Source organism: Caloenas nicobarica, chromosome 3, assembly GCF_036013445.1.
Source record: "Caloenas nicobarica isolate bCalNic1 chromosome 3, bCalNic1.hap1, whole genome shotgun sequence".
In the NCBI taxonomy this organism is placed as follows: Eukaryota; Metazoa; Chordata; class Aves; order Columbiformes; family Columbidae; genus Caloenas; species Caloenas nicobarica.
Window position 1 is genome coordinate 106850122 of NC_088247.1, and position 18241 is coordinate 106868362.

An 18241-nucleotide genomic window follows, 5' to 3' on the forward strand; every position below is an offset into this window, starting at 1 on the left:
GCACAATACGTTAGAATGAAACAGCAATAGGCAACTCTGTGAGTCTTTAATTCCTTTTCCCATTTCAGGCAGCTGCGTGACTGATGGTTAGATGCTTGTCACATTTAGGTAGGTAAAGCTGTGTACTCCTGAAATAAAGCAGACTACTATTCATTACCAAGCACAAGTAAAGGCTGAACACAATAATCCTTGACCTCTGCTGTGCTTAGTTTTTTGTTTGACACACGGCTGTGGGAAAAGCACTACGCAATGAATTGCTTCTGGAGGGATGACTGAGGCCTGGCATATGCTAAACCAGTGTGGAATCTGCTCTGAGCTACGCCAATTGACAACAGAGCGTTACACGTTACATGCCCCACATACGTCTCATATCACGGGCAAGTGCACAAGAGACACAGAGGGACTTTTCAGATGGCCGCTCCATCCACTGCATGATTTCTTTGAGTCATTCAAGAGGGAGCACAAATAAGAAGCTGATTTACTGTGCCTCAACTCCTCTCCATGAAACAGGAATAACCACCCCTGACAAGCCTATTGCCAAGATACGCTGTGGTGCTGCGGGGATCCCAGTGCTCCTGCAGGACAAGGGTTAATCTATGTATGACATTTTTCAACATGACAGTTAGAAACAAGGGCGGAGTTTAGCAATGTTGAACTTATTTATGCTAAGTATCATTTAGCAATAATGGCTGCTCCTTTTCTCCCCCCAGTTCTCCTTTTTTCCAAACTGTACTTTGGTAATTAACTGACCCTACAGAGGACAAAAGTACCGCCACGCATTATATGTATATGTAAATTTAATCCTAGATTGCATGTAATTCTTTTTTAAAAGTTTTTCTTCCAATTCAAATAACAACACTTAGAAAAAGAAAAGGGGGTGGGGGGGAGTGATTACCAAATAGCCAGCAGAGATCAAGTTAATGACTTGAAACAAAAACAAAATCTTTGCAAAATCCTGACATATTTATTTACTCACACCACACTTGCTATGACCAGCTTAGGACGAGCCTTTCTCACGTCTCCAGCAGTGACCTTGTACTGAAATACTGACATTTGTCCCTAGTCCAAGTGCCAGCAAAAGCTGTATGAGATACACAAATTGCACCGAAACCCACCTTCCCAAAGGCTAAGGCATAAGCCCCCCGATAGGCAATTTTTATCCTACAAGTACAATGGATAGGATATGAGGACTCTTCATTTGAGTCACTTGCTATTTATATCAGTGTTAATAACTACCATATCTAAAGTAACAACCTCTATAGGTGTATCAGCAGGTGTATCATTTTTTTCCTCATTTAATTATTTACCTTTGCTGACCTCAGGCTCTTCGAAACTAAGCTCCTGTACACTGCCGTACAAATTGCATCTTCATGTGTATAATCACAGAAATAATGAAATCACTGCCAACTACAAACTGAAATCTGAGTTAGATATGTACCGATCACTATTCTCAACAGACCAACAATTCCTCTTACCTGCATGCTTAACTACAGTTTTGCAATGTCTTGCACAGTAAGATATTCAAACATCTCACTTTAAGATGCTTGCTTTTGCTGTTGTTCCTGCAAAATAATGTTGTTACTATTCTTTCTTCACCAGCTACTCCCTCTAAATGCCATACAGCGGATTTTACTATATTCATGTCAGACAACAGATAAAGCTGTCAAATTGTGCTGAATGATGAAAAGAAAACTTTATGAGTTAATGTGAGAAGATTTCTACAAAAGTTAAAAATTGTCATTACAAAAAATGTTCTGGCTTCAACCTTAGTGAATGACTGTTTTTCTTTTAGAAGCCAGCACAGTTGAAATGAGCATTTGGCCTACATACCCTCACACATAACACATTCCAGCCAACAATTTCTAACAAAAGGACGGTGCATGTTTCTTAACCACAGACTTGAAAAATAAATTATTCTAATTGATAGGGCATAAAGTGAGCTTAAGTAGAATTTCCAAGCAATAAAAAATTACTTGGAAAAACTTCCAAGCAATAAAATAATGGTAGACTTCTCCCCCACCTTCCCTTATCCATATAATGTTTTATTTAATTCCACTTGATATAATGGGTTATTTAGGAAGACGGACATTCACAGTGCTTCTGTGTTTTTTTCAGAATAATCAACTGCAGGATTGGAGAGCTGCTCTGAATGTGAGGGTTGGGGTGCATGCCCTAGGCAGATTTTAAGCCCACAGCAAGGCAAACTGCAAACACAAACCAGCCCAAGAAGAACATGGGTGGAAGGATGGGGCTTGGACGAGAGCCACAGCATGTTCTGACCAACTAGCACACCCGGATTTGAAGACGCATCCATTTAGACACAGCCAAAGGGGCTAATCTCACATCTGTTGTTTTGTCACAACTCCTAAAACCCTCTCTGTGGGCACAGACTATCCAAACCCAAAATAACAGCATGATTCAATTCATGCTCATATGTTTTCCATAAATACGGCAATTCATTATTTTTGCTGAAAGCGCCATCGTAATTCTTGCCATGGGAAATAAAGCAAATACATCCATTAACTGCATCAAACCTATACTAAAAATACATGTGTTTGCATTATTATTTGCAATAATTCATTGACAGCTTAAAAAGCATTGTTTTGGTGGAGGGAGACCACACCAGAAGTGCTGTGCGCATGAGGGACATCAGATCTGACAGAGGCACAACAGATCAGGTCTTGCAGTGGAAATTTTGTGCTTGACCTCAATCAGAGGCCCGGGCCAACAATCAGAAACAGGCTCTTCTTTACCCCTCAGTTCCTTCACACCTCCTCATCTCCACTGCACAGTGAGAAGGAACCAACCAAGCCCGTGGTCGTTTCTCCCCATTTCCTTTCCACCTGCTTCCCAGGGCTCTAGAGCTGTTACCACTGAGAAAATCAACCAGCTCCAGCAATTCCACAATGAAATCATGGATAAAGACTACATCTGACTTCTCTTCAAGGCAGAGAAAGTTTCTCAGTTTTTTGAAGTTTCTCCAAGTCCAGTCATTCTCTGCTCTTTTTCGTTTTACAATTGCAGATGAGCTGAATTAAGGAAGTAAATTAGAGAAGCCCTAACTCTGTTGCAGATATTCAGGGATAAAAGAACATATTTGGAAAGCAGTCAGCTTGCTTTGGAAGCATGTTGGCGTTCCTTTGCAGATACAGCTGCAGTAAAAGAGTGCTAAAGAAAGAGTTAACACTTCTGTCATTTCTGAGTAGGTGTCTGAGTGCATCCTCCGCTAAGGCCCCAAAACAGCAGAATGATCTGAGCAAATCTTTTATTGCTGAGCCCTCCGTCTCTCCATGCTTGAGCAAAAAGCACTTCAGGAAACACCTACCTATGTATTTAAAAGGAATACTCATCATTGTGCCATTTACAGTTCAAATATGTAGGCTATGCACATGCCTCACCCCTTCGGGTAAACCCTGCCTCAGCTTCAACCTTGTCTTGTCTTCTGAGATTTGGGATCAGGGGATACCATGTAGCTAATGTATGTGTGCATTTTTCTTATCAACCAAGCCTCAGAAATGGCAAAGCTTTTTTACTTTTATCCTACCTCCAGCGTGTAAACCAGTCACGCCCCTCAATCTGGGCTATTATGATGGATTTGGCCAGTTCAGTGCTTGCAGAAACTCAGAACAAATTGCTGCAGTTTTCTACGGTGATTCACCAATCATGGGCCAGAGGTGGTGACTGCTCCTGGGGATGGCATCCTCCCACCACCTTAACCCAGCTCTCTGGCGCGACATCCACCAGCACCACTTCTTCTCCCCTTCTCCTTTCCCACTTTATTTCACTGGTTCATTGTTGCTGTCAACTAAGGGGGAAGGGAATAATTAATTATATTGTTCTGAGCAATTACATCTGTGGTTAATGAATATGATAATTTAATATTTTTACCATTTTCAACTCCTAGAGAAATGCTCGCTTTTTCAACTTAATACTGTAGACCACTTTCTTATTATGAGGAAACAACTGTGATACATATGTGTGTGCTTGCACACAAATGTATATGAAGTTATGAGAAAGCGGGGGGAGGAATTACTTCCAGATATCCATGTTGCTATTTCGAAAGAAAAAAAATGTCTATATGATGGTAAGTACATGGCCTCACTTCTTTGTTTTTTACTTTTAACTTTACAGAACAGGATCGTTATTTGTAAGACACTTCCTTTCATCAAATCAGGCTGTTCCATTCTACTTACAATCACGGCTATATTCACAAGTCAACTTATTATCACAGCAAGATCTATCAGGTCTGCCTACACTGTATTTACAAACTAGAAAGGAAGTTGTTAGCATAGAAAAATTTGCTAGAGATACTGTGGCAGACCTGAGGACATAAAACTTAATAACAGAGAGATAAATTAACTGATATTGGGGAAAGACAAGAAAGAGGTCAGTAATGTCATCTTGATTACTCAGAAAGGTTAAGAACTATTGCAAGCTTTGACCAAGTAGAAGAAAAAATATTAACTTCAGTGAACTACACTACGTGATCCACTGAAAATATAATAATCAAGCATATCATCCTATGGTTAACCATGGTAATGGCCATCTGTGTGAGAAAACTGAGAAAATATTAGGACTGTAGGACTGGTTGTGCTTACTCACACTGGGCATAGCTGTTGCATATCAGTTTTGTCTACAGAGTTCTTCCCTGGACCAAAATGAAGAGAAAGAAATTTCCCTTAAAGCCAAGCCAACTTCTTGCTATCAGAAAAAATCCATCTTTGAAAATTAGAAACAGCAGGAAGTCCACTATATTGAATGCTAAATTAATTTCTTCTGATAACTTATTTCAAACTGTATTTGATTAAAAGACAATAACACATGCTTTAAATCTAGAAAAACATGGTTACCGCAGGCTGAGGCAAAAGTGGTATTGCTGATAGGTGACAACAGAGTGTTGTTATTTATTTAGCTCTTGTAAAAGCACCCCAGTTAATCAATAGCTGTGCATGTACTAAGGCAGTAGGGCTTGTATGAAGATGCTTATCAGAAATCCATAAGCAACATTCCACTTTTGATTACAGTGCTCCAGACTGTCCACAATACTGCTGAAGACTGTATGTTTCTTTGACAAACCATATTGACAGAAATAATAATATAGAAACCACACTTCCTAATATGCATATCTAACTGCACAGCAAATTAACCACTATGCTGACTCAAATTGCTTTGTTATTCATTTTGTTCCAACTGATGTTAATACTTTGGCAGCTGATGGGGATAATAACTGATGGAGCATATTGGAAATTTTGAAAGGGAATATAAAATTTATGTAATTTAAAGACGTGGAGAAAGCTGCTATGCTTTGGAGTCTTAAAACATGAAAACATCTCCGTTGTATCTAGGAAGTGCTCAGAGCAGACCTAGTAAGCATTTGAAAATCCGTGAATGAAAATGCGATACAAAAAAAGAAGACTGTGATACACAAACAGGTTTGAAAAAAAAACCAAAAAAAACCCCCAAAAAAACCCAAACCAAAATGACAACAACAACGACAACAAAAAGAACAACAAAAAACCCCAACATTTAAAAATATCTCTCTCTAAAAAAAGGCAATTATAACAAGAAGATGAGACTTTTTCACTTCTACCTCTAATGTCACATTGAGTAACAACACTTGAACATCTGGAAACATTTACATTTGATGTTTTAATCAAAATATAATCCTTTTCTGCAACATAATAAGCACACTCTAACAAAAAAAAAAAAAGCCATTTCCTTTACCCTAACCCCTAAAAACATTTGTTTTGTTATCATTATATGCAGAAATAGCAACTCCGGTATATTTTTAAAAAATGTAAAAGGCCATAAAATTCTTTTTACCTACACCAATAAGTCTTTCCTTGTAGTTTTCTTACAAAGATAAAATGCTATCTATATATCATATGTACATCTTCCAAAGTTGTTTTGGTGATATTTTTCATGGTGGTGGTATAAACGACTTCACTGCAGTGTTTCAATTCTGGTCCTGCTATTCTTACTTAGCAAAAGCTCCTGTGGAGTTCAATAGGCATCTTCACTGAACAAGAGCTGCCTGATCCATCCCACCGCCTGGTACTCCAGTAACGGAGATCTGGTGATTCTGCTACAGAATTCTCTTTAAATGGCAATACTGTGGATGAACCCAGTGCACATGAACTTCAGCAACAACAGTGAAGCAGAGACTGGAAGAAGCTGGTCTAGCTCAGATGTGGGAGATCAGTATGCACATCCCTGCTGCCACATCACATTCTGGATAGAGAAATGAGGAGGAGGGAACCTGCTGCACTAACACACCATCCTGGTGCTCAGCTGCAGCTCTCGCCTCCAAAACATGTCAACTTATCTTCCTCGAAGCCCTCATTTTCCAGAAACTCTTCTTCCTGCTCAGAAGCTTTGCTTTTGAAGCACTTTTTCAACACCTCTGCTCAACCTCTTAAATCCCTCTACTGTTCCACCACAAAGGTTCCTAGCACCTTCCCATCCCAAACTACCACTTTCTTAATAACCGCCCCCAGCACTCTATTCCCTCTACTTCAGGTGGCATCTGCTCCTCCTAAACCATTGGCTGATATCCTGGTCCTACGCCTCATCAAGTCAAATCCCTTCTGGCACCATAGCCCAGGTCCTTAAATGCACAACCCCTACATATACTGCTCAGTTCTTTCTGTTCTGCCTGTGAGAACACATATCGCACTCCCTCCCAATTTTTGCCTCTTCTTTCCAAGCACATGCACATACCAACATGGAGATTTCACTAATCACCTACTAGCTTCTATTCTGGCAGATTTTAAAACCACAGAATCAACTCACATTTATCAGAAAACAGCCTGAACAAGATCCTGAGAGCACAGAGAAAAGAAACAGTGGTGAGAAATGGACACACTGTACTTGTCATTTGGTCACTGAATGAGGAACTGGGGAGTAATAAAAGGCCCAGCCCAGTAAAGACCAAAGAGGTATTTGCAGGAAGGAAGATGGTGCATGAGGAGGGTGACAGCCAACCACACAGCTATGCTTTTAACTTTTTACTTACTCAACATGCAATTTTCACTTCAAACGTAATCCATCGTGTTCTTGGATTCTTAAAGAAACTGCCTTTCTTCCTTTAAAGTTACTGAGAAAGTTGCAATCTCTTCCCTTTTATGTGGGATTTGCCATGGACAGTCCATGTTTCTGTAACCTAGAGGCACTGCAGTTATGAGCTACTCTATCTACTCAAAAAAAAAAAAAGTATGGATTGCATGTTAGATACAGCTATAACAAAAGTGGTAGCCGCCTTCTTAAATGGAGCAAGGAGGTTTGAACATAAATCATCAAATAACCCACGTGCTGCAGAGACCACTGGCAAACGCTGAGCTGCCTCGGACTTATATTTGTGAACATTCGTCTCTCTGTTCTCTGTACTTCTCTTTGTGTTGCTGACTTCATGATCCAGAGAATCATTTTCTTATTCTTTCCTGTGGTTAAACTTTTGAATCTTTCAGTCACCCTTCACCTTCCCAAGTTTAATGAGAGTCAGAAAGCAAAGTTGAAAAATCATTTGGCCAAGCTTGAAAGATGTTTAATTTTTACTTTCAGTATTTAAAAAACTGTGTGCTGAACTACTTTTTGTTTAATAGGGTGAGCTAACTGCTTAGCTGGAATTCTGTTTATGTCTCTGTGAGGCACAATACTGTCCACTAAAACAACATGAGATCATACTACTAAGCAAAATCCCAGCAAAATTACCTAACGAGAATGTTAGCAGCAAGATTGTGGTTTGGTTTTGGAAAAAGGAGTGCAAAAAATCCAAACACACCGGGCTTTTGGCTTTGCTTGTACTATTAGCTGGAATTGGGTTTGCTCAAGGAAAACTGAAAGAATTAAGAAAAATCAAAACATTTGCTGAGAAGATGAGGGTGGCAGGGCCAGCCAGTGCCAGGGGTAGAGGGAGGAGGGTGTGGATGTCTGAGGACTGTGGTGAGATTTATTGAATGCCTGGACAAAATGATTGTTTCTCCTTCCTTTGACACTTCTGATTCACAATACTAGACAGCGATGCCTTCATTGGGGATTGAATAACTGACCTACCCTGAAAACTCTTTTTGACTTTTAACAGGTGTGATGCTATGAAAAGCTGACAAAGTAACAGATATGAGGTCACCATAAAGACTGCGACGTTAACATCCAATCATATTAGACTAGAACAGAATAACTGCAAAACTGAATGCTGAAAGATACGAGCCCGAAAATCAAAGTCTCACACTCACCTGGCCAAGCCAGGAGGGGCTGGGACACTGGAGAAGGGGACTCTGATGCCAGAGTAAGGAATAAGCACCCACTGCCACCCAGTCCCCTCTGACCGATGTGTAGTAATGCAGTGATGGGCTCCACAGGAGCTGTGCCCAGCCCTGCTCAGCCAGAAAGTGCTTCTGTCAGGCTAAGAGAAGCAAATGGGAACACCTCTCTGAAGAATTAATACTGAAAGGAATTAGATGGTTTTAAATACTAACACATAGTAGAATTTCTGATGAACGCAGAAAAGCAGAAATGTTTAGAGTTATCAAGTAAACACTCTGAAATCCCTTCTTATGATATGTAACATCTGTCATTTTGTAAAATCAGCTACTTAACTTCTGGAGAGGCTCCTGGGCTTCCCTATGAAGTCCTTAAGTGGCAGCTCCACCACTACATTTTTCATTTTCTCTAAGAAGACTCGTTTCTCCTGAGAAAGCTGCCTTTTTACACCATCAACCTTTGATTGGGTCCAAGGTAATGTTTTTAAAAATTGGCAAAAAGTGTGACTTTAAAAAGCATTCTAAGGAATGCTGGCACCTCTACAATCACATTTCTTTTCCCTTCATTCTTATAGCTTTCCCTCAAATTACTAGCAGTCCTCTAAATGATATCCCCATATGGGCAGATATTTGAAGAACAATAAGCTCATATACATACATGTGCACATACATACATCTTTAATTTTCCCCTTTAAGCTCATACGGTACAGAATATGCAGCATTCTCAATCTTGTACTGCCTCAGTGCATTACAGAGGAAAGTGGTGGCCTGAATTTCTCACTCTTTTTTTTCTGGAATTAGACCAGCCATGTACCTTTCTGCCTTTTTATTTTTTAATTAACAAAATGATTAAGAAAAGTCAATCCTATGCACTTTGCTTTTTATCGCAGTTGAGTATTAAGGGCTATTTAGCACACAGTGCAAATTTTCAGGTAAACAGTACTTCATATCCACTAATGCTAGCATTGTTAATTACTGAAAAAAAATCAAATAGATCCTAACTACTTCGTGCCTGCAACTAGGTCATCTTGCATAGAGATACAAAGGTTAAGTATAAGATCTGGTTTTTATTTTGCAAAGCTTGTAAATGACATCACATGATCGTGCAAATGAAGCAAGGCAAGATGAGAAAATGAAGAAGAATGAAGCTGTATAATCTAATCAGAAGCCAACAAGGGTTTTTTTAATCTTTTTTTTCCTCCCTCGAAGACAAAGGGAGGCTTTGGTTTTAAATCCTTAAAACACAGTCTAGTGTTTCGCTTTCTTTCGCAGCTTTTGGTAACGCCGAACATATGCATATCTATTTTGCATGTATTTATGTACAGGTTCACGTAAGTATGTATGCAAAAAAGAAAGAGAAAAACTGTAACAGGGCTGCTTAAAGGGCAGTGAAGCAGCTTCCTGTCACTTCAGAAACTAAGTACCGGATCACTGTAATTCTTAAGCAAAATGTGTTTGCACCTGGAAGTAATTTTATCTCCGTTCCTTTCTTGACCGCTACAGTGGGCATTATTGCCCCATTCTCAGTGTCCAAACGCTCTCTTCTTCCCCGATCCCCTGTATAATTAGCTGACCTTTGCTTCACTTCATCGACTTTAGACCAAGGTAATGAATTGGAAGTCGGCACGATCATCACCAGCAATTTAAGCAACACACAGGCTCCCTCCACGCCCCTGGCCGGGGTCCCTGGGCGCGCTGCCCTGGCTCTCCCCGCGGCGCAGGGCCACAGGCACCCACTGCGGGGGTCCCCGGGCTGGGGCAGGCGAGGGCAAGAAGGGGGTGATCCCACTCGGGGGCCGCGGCTCCGGGGGACGGAGGCGCCTCCGTGCTGGGCTTTCCAGTCGGTTCCGTTCGCGGAGGGTTGCGGAAGAGTCGCCCCGCGCCCACGGACCTCGGCGAGGCTCCGCGGGGCGCCCAGCACAGGTACGCCACCGGCCCCCGGGAGTGCACGGCAGCCCCGGGATGTACCGGCAGCGTCCTCCACCCGCCCCCGCCCGACTGAAAACCAGCCGAGCCCCCCTCCCCGGCGGCGGCTCCTTGTCCCCGAGCCGGGAGAGCCGGGAGCGGCGGGACGGGCCCGCACCCCGCCCGTCGGTGCGCCCAGCTACCGGCGGGACCGGCTCCGCAGCCCTTCTCCCGCCTCCCCTCCGCGCTCCTCTTCCTCCCACGGACCGCGGCAGCAGCCCCGGCCCGCGGGGTCTCGGCAGCCCGCGCCTGACCTCTGCGGGGCAGGCGGCACGGCGCGGCGCACAGCCGACCATGCAAGGTACCGAGCGGCGTCCAAACCCACCGTGTCCGCCTCGCAAGGAAGCCGGTGACCTGTAGATAGCGATAGGCACTGAATGATGTTTGCTGCTGCCATGGAAATGGTGAATGTGGTGAGCGCCCAAACTCGAGGCGCCCCACGCCACCCCAAGGAGGCCGCTGAGAGTGAGCGGGACTATCCAGAGCAGGGCCAAGCGGCCCCCGGCGCTGCTGCCGCTGCTGGCGGGTCCCGGCTCCGGGCTGCCCCTGAGGAGCCCCCCCATCCTCCGGTGCACGGCGAGCCGGCCCCCGGCGTCCTCGGGAGGAGCAGCAGCCACAGCGAAGGAGGCAAACTTTGGACAGAGGCGCGCCCGCACACCCGCACACGGCGCTGGCTGCAGCTCACCGCACCAGGCGAGCCATCTCTGCCCTTTGGGAAAGCTTATGAGGATCCTTTTCTCCAGGTCTTCTTCTACCCAAAACAATCCGAGACATAGTCAAAGGCGGAGAATCCAAGCAGTTCAGAGCCTTCGCAAAGAGGCGGAAGGGGGGAAAAGCCCCGCACTCAAACAAACGCTAGTTTCAGCTTGCCCGGGGCTGGTGCTCATGAACAATACTCCACAGTTGCAAGGGCTACGAGAGTGCCAAGCATTCCCCCATCCTCAGTAATCCACAGTGTAGGCAATCGTGCCACATTTCTGCTAAGAAAGAAAAAAGGGGATGCCACTCCATCAGCCAGCGCTGGGAAAGCAGAGGAAAATCAAACTGCTGCTCTTCCCTCCATTCATCTCCAAACTGGTGAGCCCTCACCGAGCGATCTCTCCCGGCGCGCACACACACGCTCACACTCGCACACACACACACTCACACTCGCACACGCCGCCAGACAATAATCAGGCTGCTCCGGCAATCTCAATGGTCTGACTATTGACAGTAATACCCGAGGATGTTTTCAGGGAGAATAGTGCACCCTTATGAAAGAAGCTGAGAAAAAAAAAATGCTTGCGAAGAGCAGGGCTATGCAAATCTGCAGTCTCCAAACAGCAAATCGCTGAAGCTTGGATGCAATGCAGAGGACGAGCCTATGTTAAAGAGGGAGGCTGACTTCAGCTCCCACACAGTCGCGCTGCCTCTGCTCTGCCTTGCGGGAGCCGGGCGCTGCCAGCGCACGGCTCGGGCGGTGCGGAGGACCCACACCACGCACACGCCGCTCTTCCCCACCCGCCACCCATCCGCGCCGCCGAGTCAGCAGCACGGCAGGAGCATCTCCCCTGCTCTGATAGTTCAGGTGTACCCGTGTCTCGAAAACCCAGTTTCATCTTAAAAAGAGCGATTTCGGGTCTTTTAATTGGCCTAAACTTCGCCCATCAGATTTTTCCCTGTGCCCAGTCGAGTATCGGCTTTGATTAGCTGGTAATTACACACACGGCGCCTAACAAAGAGTTACCGGTGGTTTTTTCCGGCACTACTCAGCTACCGCACCTCGGCTGTCCACCGCAGACGCGGCCGCAAACTGGGTTGAATAAAAGGTTTCTGGGCTGATAACCCCCTCCACCCCCCAGCTGCAGGGCGGCGCCGGCACCGTCTGCATCGCCCCCCGGGTGCGGGGCCCCGCCGCCGCACTCCCGCTCCTGCCCCGAAAACGGCGGAAAGGGCGACTCCACCCCGGCACCTCCCACTCCCGCAGCCAAGGGTGGGAGGTGTCACGTTTAAAAACGAAGGTCTGCATTCAAAAGGAAAACATTTCACCCCTGGGCGGGTCCTATGCCTCCCCCCCCACACTCGGAACCAGCGGCGGGAGGCGCAGCCCCTGCAGTACCACACCTGGGCGCAGCAGGGTGCGTGAGCCACACGCTCCCGCCGCTCCTCTCCATCCTTCTCTCCATCCTTCTCTCCCTCCTTCCTTCCCTCCCCCGTTTCCAGCCTGCCGTAGATCTTGTGCCTTCAGCAGCATGAGCTCATGGGTGCGGGTGAGTGAAAGGGAGAGGGCGAGCAGTGGGTGTGAGAATGCTTTTTTATACATTTCGCGTTAGTTTAAACGAAAACCACTGCAATTTGCTGAAGCACTTTCTAATTCACACGGATGGGAAGGGAAGTCACAACCCTTACTCAGCTGCGTAGGCTTAGGGAAGAGAAAGGCGTTTCTGCCCTGCTTTTGCTCAGCCCTGGGCGGATTGCTCCCCCCGGCGAGGGGCGAGGGGAAAGTTCCTTCACCGTGGGGTGTGCCGGGGACTGCACACCGCGGCGAGAGGACCCGCCAATTCCCCAGAGCAGGGGCGAGGAAGCGGCAGCTGCTGCCCTGCCCCGGGGGCGGTGCGTTTTACACCCCTCCCCGCCTAGCTGCACCGCAACGCAGCCTCGCCGCGTACTCAAAAGTTTTGCAAAGACGCCAAGATAAATGCTAGAAAGAACTTAACGCAGCGATGAAAGCACTCAGGGAAGAACACCCCCCACAACCCAGGCTTAGCGCTCATTGCCTTTCAGCGCTCCGTGGAAGCGCACACCCGCACTGGAGGAGCCCTCAAGAGCAAGAGGTGGCAGCAGTGGCTCCCCGGCAGGTCTCCGCCAACCCAGCGCGGCACAGCGGCCCCCCGGTGCGGGGGTGGTCCTCTGCCACCCCCGGCTTGCTACAGGGGAAAACAGCTTATAAGGAACTCGGTGACTTTTCCAACCTGCCTCAAGAAGCCTTAAGTGTAAAAGAAAGAAACCCCAATTTTCCAAACTATCAGCTTGCAACTGCCATGCACTGCCACCTCTTAAATAAAATACAAGTTGCCTAAGTTTCAGAGTTAAGGAAAGAAGCAAAAATGAAAGAAATATTAAAGAAATGTCAGCCTGGATTCACCAACTCTCCTAAAATTAAAGCTCCTGTTCATGCAAGTAATATGTGTTAGAAATTTTATCCATAAATGCCACACTAGGTTTTCTATCAATCTGACTCAGGAAACAAAATATTTCTGTCAGTCACTGGAACTAGTTTTTCAGTAACGTGTTCACACGCTGCTGCTGTTTTAGAAACATACTGTAGTTAACCAACAGTTCTTAATGATTCTAGACATCCTACAGACAAGTAACTTTAAATTGTTATCACTCCTTTGAAATAGGAAGCCAGTATTGCCAACCATGTAACGGTACAGTTGGCAACACAGTTATTCAGATACAATTTCAGTTGGCAAGTCCTGTCTAGACTAACTTGGCTTTCCACAGATCCCTCCAGCCTGATCACAGTTTGTTCAACTAAGATACACTTTGGTGTGGATACAGTAGGACTTTGTGTAAGCGTTCTTCTCTGTGTTGTTAGATATGTTTGTAGCTTGAGCACCTGCATTTAAATTCTTACTCCATCTACCATCTACTGTGTCAGGGAGGCCTGAAGTGTTTAAATACCAGGGACAAATGAATAAAATGTTTAGGTACTTCAAAGGTACTTAATTCAATATTTTAATGAAGATAAAAAGGATGTTCAAGTGCTCAGCATTATTAAATGTGTACTATTTCTGCAGTGCACACACATAACTACCACTGAAGTTTATAGTTTAAATCTGTGTTTGGAGACTACTTAGAGAAGTTTTTTTCATCAGGTAGATTAGAATAGGTCATTTTTAGGTGTTACATTATGATCTTAAACACTATTTAGGGACTGTTAAATTAACGGATTATTTTGCTGCTGTGTATCCAAACCAAGAGTTGCAGACACAAAAGCCAATCTCCACAAAGCTATTTAGGCATCTAACTCTTATTTAAGTACCTGGTTAAAATGTGAATGGAGAGACTGATGCCTAAGTAGCCATCTCTTTCTGGACCTGCTAAGCATCTTTTATGTACTAGCTCTAATTTTAATAACATTTGACATTTTCCTGGCTCTGCACTCTGAACCACTGAGACAAACAAGAGGGGCACTATCCATGTTTCAGGGAAGAGAAAGATGATCTAATGCAGTGCACAGGTGAGAAATGGAGAGAAGTAATTTGCAGAAAAAAATAAAAATATTTAAAATGGAAAGAATAATGGGAAAGTGAAAAGGAAAGTGAAGAAGGGAGTGTGTATGAAAGCAAGTGAAAGGCAGATGTGGACAGGAAGGCAAAAGAAGGAAATTCCAGGCAGTAAAATCCTCTCTTGCTTTTTTTTTTTTTTTTCCTCCTGGTGATAACAGCAAGCACTTCTTTCCAATTTGAAGCTAATCTTGGTAGTCAGATACTTCTAGTCTTTTCATGTTTTATTTAAAAAGCTTAATTGGGTGTCTTAGCACTCAGAGTTAGGCTTTTTAATGAAAAGTAAAAGTTAAAAGCATCTGCAAGTAAACATTATGAAAACCAATGGTAAGCAGCATTTCTTATTTAAAATACTTTCTATTTTACCCCCTGCTGACATAAGAGTGAGTATGAATCTTTCTTAGCTGAGAACTAGCTGAAGTTGAAATAATCTGGTTTTAATCCCCAAGGGTACAGAATCACGTACTACCAACACAGTCATCATTGTGGTATCAGTCTGTGAAGGTTCACTCAAAGAAGGAAGAAGTAGTACAAAAGAAGGCAATAAAAAAGTTTGTGTAAATAAATACCCTATTGCAGGCATAGCAAATAAAGTATGAAAATAAACCACAGGGTTCACAAGGTAATTTTTAGTAGTTTTTAACCCCATTTAACGCTTACCCTGTGCAGGTCACATTGGTAGGAAACGTGATTTTTAATCAAGTTATTTCCACCAAGTGAGCTCTGTTAATACCACCAAGTTCCTATATTTATGAGCAAGAATATCCTTGTAATTGTAAAAACACATCTTTTCCTGGCTTCTTCTAATGCTGTTAACCTATAAACACCAAATGGTCCTAAAGAAGATTTATACAAACAAAAATAGTACTTCTATGAGTATAATTTACATTAGTTCCTCAAGATAAAATCAGATACTTCTTGCTGGTACAACTGTACCTCTGTCTACAACATCTCTCTACACCCTGATTCTTGTCAATACATCCATCTCAGTTAAGATGAACAACTTTGGTGGCACCAGCAAAACTTGAGTGCAGACCATGCCTTAGGCCAGCAGAAGTTGCCAGTTAAATTCAGGGCTCCTTTAGGTTAAGTGCTGCCCTATGCAACCAGACTTCTCTGGCCACCGCTGCTGTCCAGAGACAAAATCCTGCACTTAATGTTCCAACATCCACTCTTAAACTCCTGAAGCTCAAGTGCTGTTCAGCAAACTCAGATAGGAAAAAATAAAAACCCTTCACAAATGTGTATCTGTATTCAGGGAATACTATTCAATGAACACTTGTAACACATTTCCTATATTTTTCTATTACAACTTTTCCCCACTACTGGGTAGAGAACCTCATTTAATTTTAAAACCTGTGGACATTTTGTGATTACAATTAAGCAGACCAGAATTTATGTTTATCCATTCTACAGACAACAGCTTAGAGCAGAAAACATTCAAGCCAATGTTTCCACTTACCACTATAACTCTGATGAATTTAGGGACTTATACACAATATTTCAATATCTGATAACATCAGAGTGTTAATTTTCCTCTTTTAAAGAGCAGAAGATGTTTCTTTCAAAAACCAATGAATTGCAAGATACTGAACATAGACCTGCCACATGTATAACTGTGACCAGTTTTTGTCCTAACCTTACATAACTTAGGGCAGAAACCCTTTAGTTTAGAAAGGAAACCAATAAATTTTATCATGTGAACTACTGCGAGACATGGAAGGTAAAAAATACGATTCTAGGAGAGATAGGTGGTATCTCTGTGAAGTCATAAAATGGGCAGAAATTCAAACATTTAGTGATCATGTAAAAAAAAGGAAGTTTACAACGGAAATGCTTATGCTGCTTTCTCTGTAGTGCAGCTATTCTCTCGGTATGTATAGAGCAAAATAAATCCCAGTACAGTCAATAAGTCTTTCTGTCCATAAATCTGTCCATCCAAATAGGCTTAAATCTTATTTTTAAATGTTTCTTGACTCTGTGTGTATAAAGACAGAAATAATCTCTTTCTCTCTATTCCTCACTGTCAAAAGCAAGCTGATTTTTATTTTGTTTCATTTTATTGAAACCATGCACATAAGCTGTATCCCTTCAATTTAGAACAGAAGGAGCTGGCAGGAGAACATTTTCCAATGGGGAATTTTGACTCTGAAAGGAAGCTCTCTCTTGGTATGAAATAGCCCCGGTTGGTCCATCAATCTTCAGGGCACTTTGCCAAGTCCATCTACCGTTACTTGCGTTAGCCCTGGTTTGACCTGCCTTGAGGAGGATGGGTCATACTCCACTGGGGATTGTCTTCTGCTGGCTGCCAGTGCTGCAATATCATTTCATTTAATATTTTCTCTTTTTTTTGGGTCTAACTTTGCACAGAGGGTGCTAACACTTTGGCTATGTTCCCCCTTTCATTCCAATATAAAGCCACAGGAATTAAGGCCAAATCCACATGTATATACATGGAGGTATTTAAGAGATTTGTAGTCCTGTATCAAGCAGGGCAGTCTGTACTCATTCTCTCTGGACTACTGCATGAGCAGTTAATTCTATGGGCAATTAGACTGCTGCAGAACCTGCAAAAATCTCCCTGATTTCTACCAGTGATGCTGCAAGAACTGGCAACTGCATTGCCGCAGAAAAGAGAGATCCTAGATTACAGCTTAAATGCTACTAATTTGAACTCCTAAGCAAATGCTCCAGCTAGGGACAAAAAAAAAGAGATTGCAAATTAATCATCAAGAAGTTTGATGAGATCAGTGACAGATGTCACTAACAGAACCCAGGTGTTCTGCCGTTCCGTATCCAGTACCGGCACATGAAGTATATGCAAAAGCCTATTTGTTTGTAAAGGCCTCCAGAAATAGGAAAAACGTGTCCGTTGGGTTGTTTGCGGCTATCGTTATTGTTTACCATACATAATACCTGAGATACTAAATGCCATGTCAGGGCCGAGCGCACACTACACTCGAAGCCTAACAGCCCTAAATTGGGGAAATGGAGTTTATAGCCCTTGCAAGGCAAAGTTGATTGCCTTTTTTTCTTTCTGGTGGGAAGCCCACTGGTGGCCAGGAGAGCCCTAAATGATGTTTGTGGAGTGCCTAAAGTTAATAACAGTCAAGAGTGTCTTTTTAAGTGGATTTTCTTGACAGTATTTCTAAGATAGCCCATCATGATTCATTATCGTCACTCCTCTCCCCACCTTCCTGGCCTTGGTAGAGATGAGGACGTACAGCAGAGTTCCACCTCCTGCCTTCCCTGAACGCATTAGTCATGTAATAATATTGGCAAAGAGAGGCAAGGTACAGCCTGCTACCATTCTGTCCACTCTTCTAGTTCAATACATTGCTTTAAACTCCAAACAGCAGGAGTGTAGAAATAAATGAATTTAAAAAGCAGAATTATAAGAAGACTACATTAACTTTTGGCGTTCATATGTTTAAAATGTCCAAATACTTATTTAGCTTTAAGCTTCTTTCTCCTCTGTCATGCCCCCCCCCACCCCCGAAAAAGTGTCACTATTGTGCAGAACCTGTATTTGTTAGTAGAGCCAAGCCAATTTTCTATAGCTGAGTTATAAACATACAGGTTTAAAATGGAAATGCTGACATAATCTTAAATGTAGTGGCACAAATACTGCCGCTGCAATAATCCTTGTAATCTAATATATTAGCCCTGGGGGATGGAGACTCAATTGCTGGTCTCAGACAGCCTTTCTGAGGCTCAATTCAAATTGCATAATTATTCTACATCCTT

The 18241-nt window shown here is 43.4% G+C and overlaps 1 protein-coding gene across 25 annotated transcripts in view; it reads right to left on the reverse strand.

Moving 5' to 3' along the window:
* The window catches only part of NRXN1 (neurexin 1), a 739204-nt gene that overhangs the window by 280888 nt on the left and 440075 nt on the right, over positions 1-18241 (reverse strand). For 4 of the 25 annotated variants that reach the window (XM_065632977.1, XM_065632976.1, XM_065632975.1 and 1 more), the window contains exon 1: positions 10549-11024. The exons of the other annotated variants lie outside the window; for them this stretch is intronic. In XM_065632977.1, the coding sequence (XP_065489049.1) occupies positions 10549-10786 (238 nt within the window). In that variant the 5' untranslated portion in view covers positions 10787-11024. Of the gene's footprint in view, positions 1-10548; positions 11025-18241 lie in introns of those variants that run through there. 25 annotated transcript variants of the gene reach the window in all.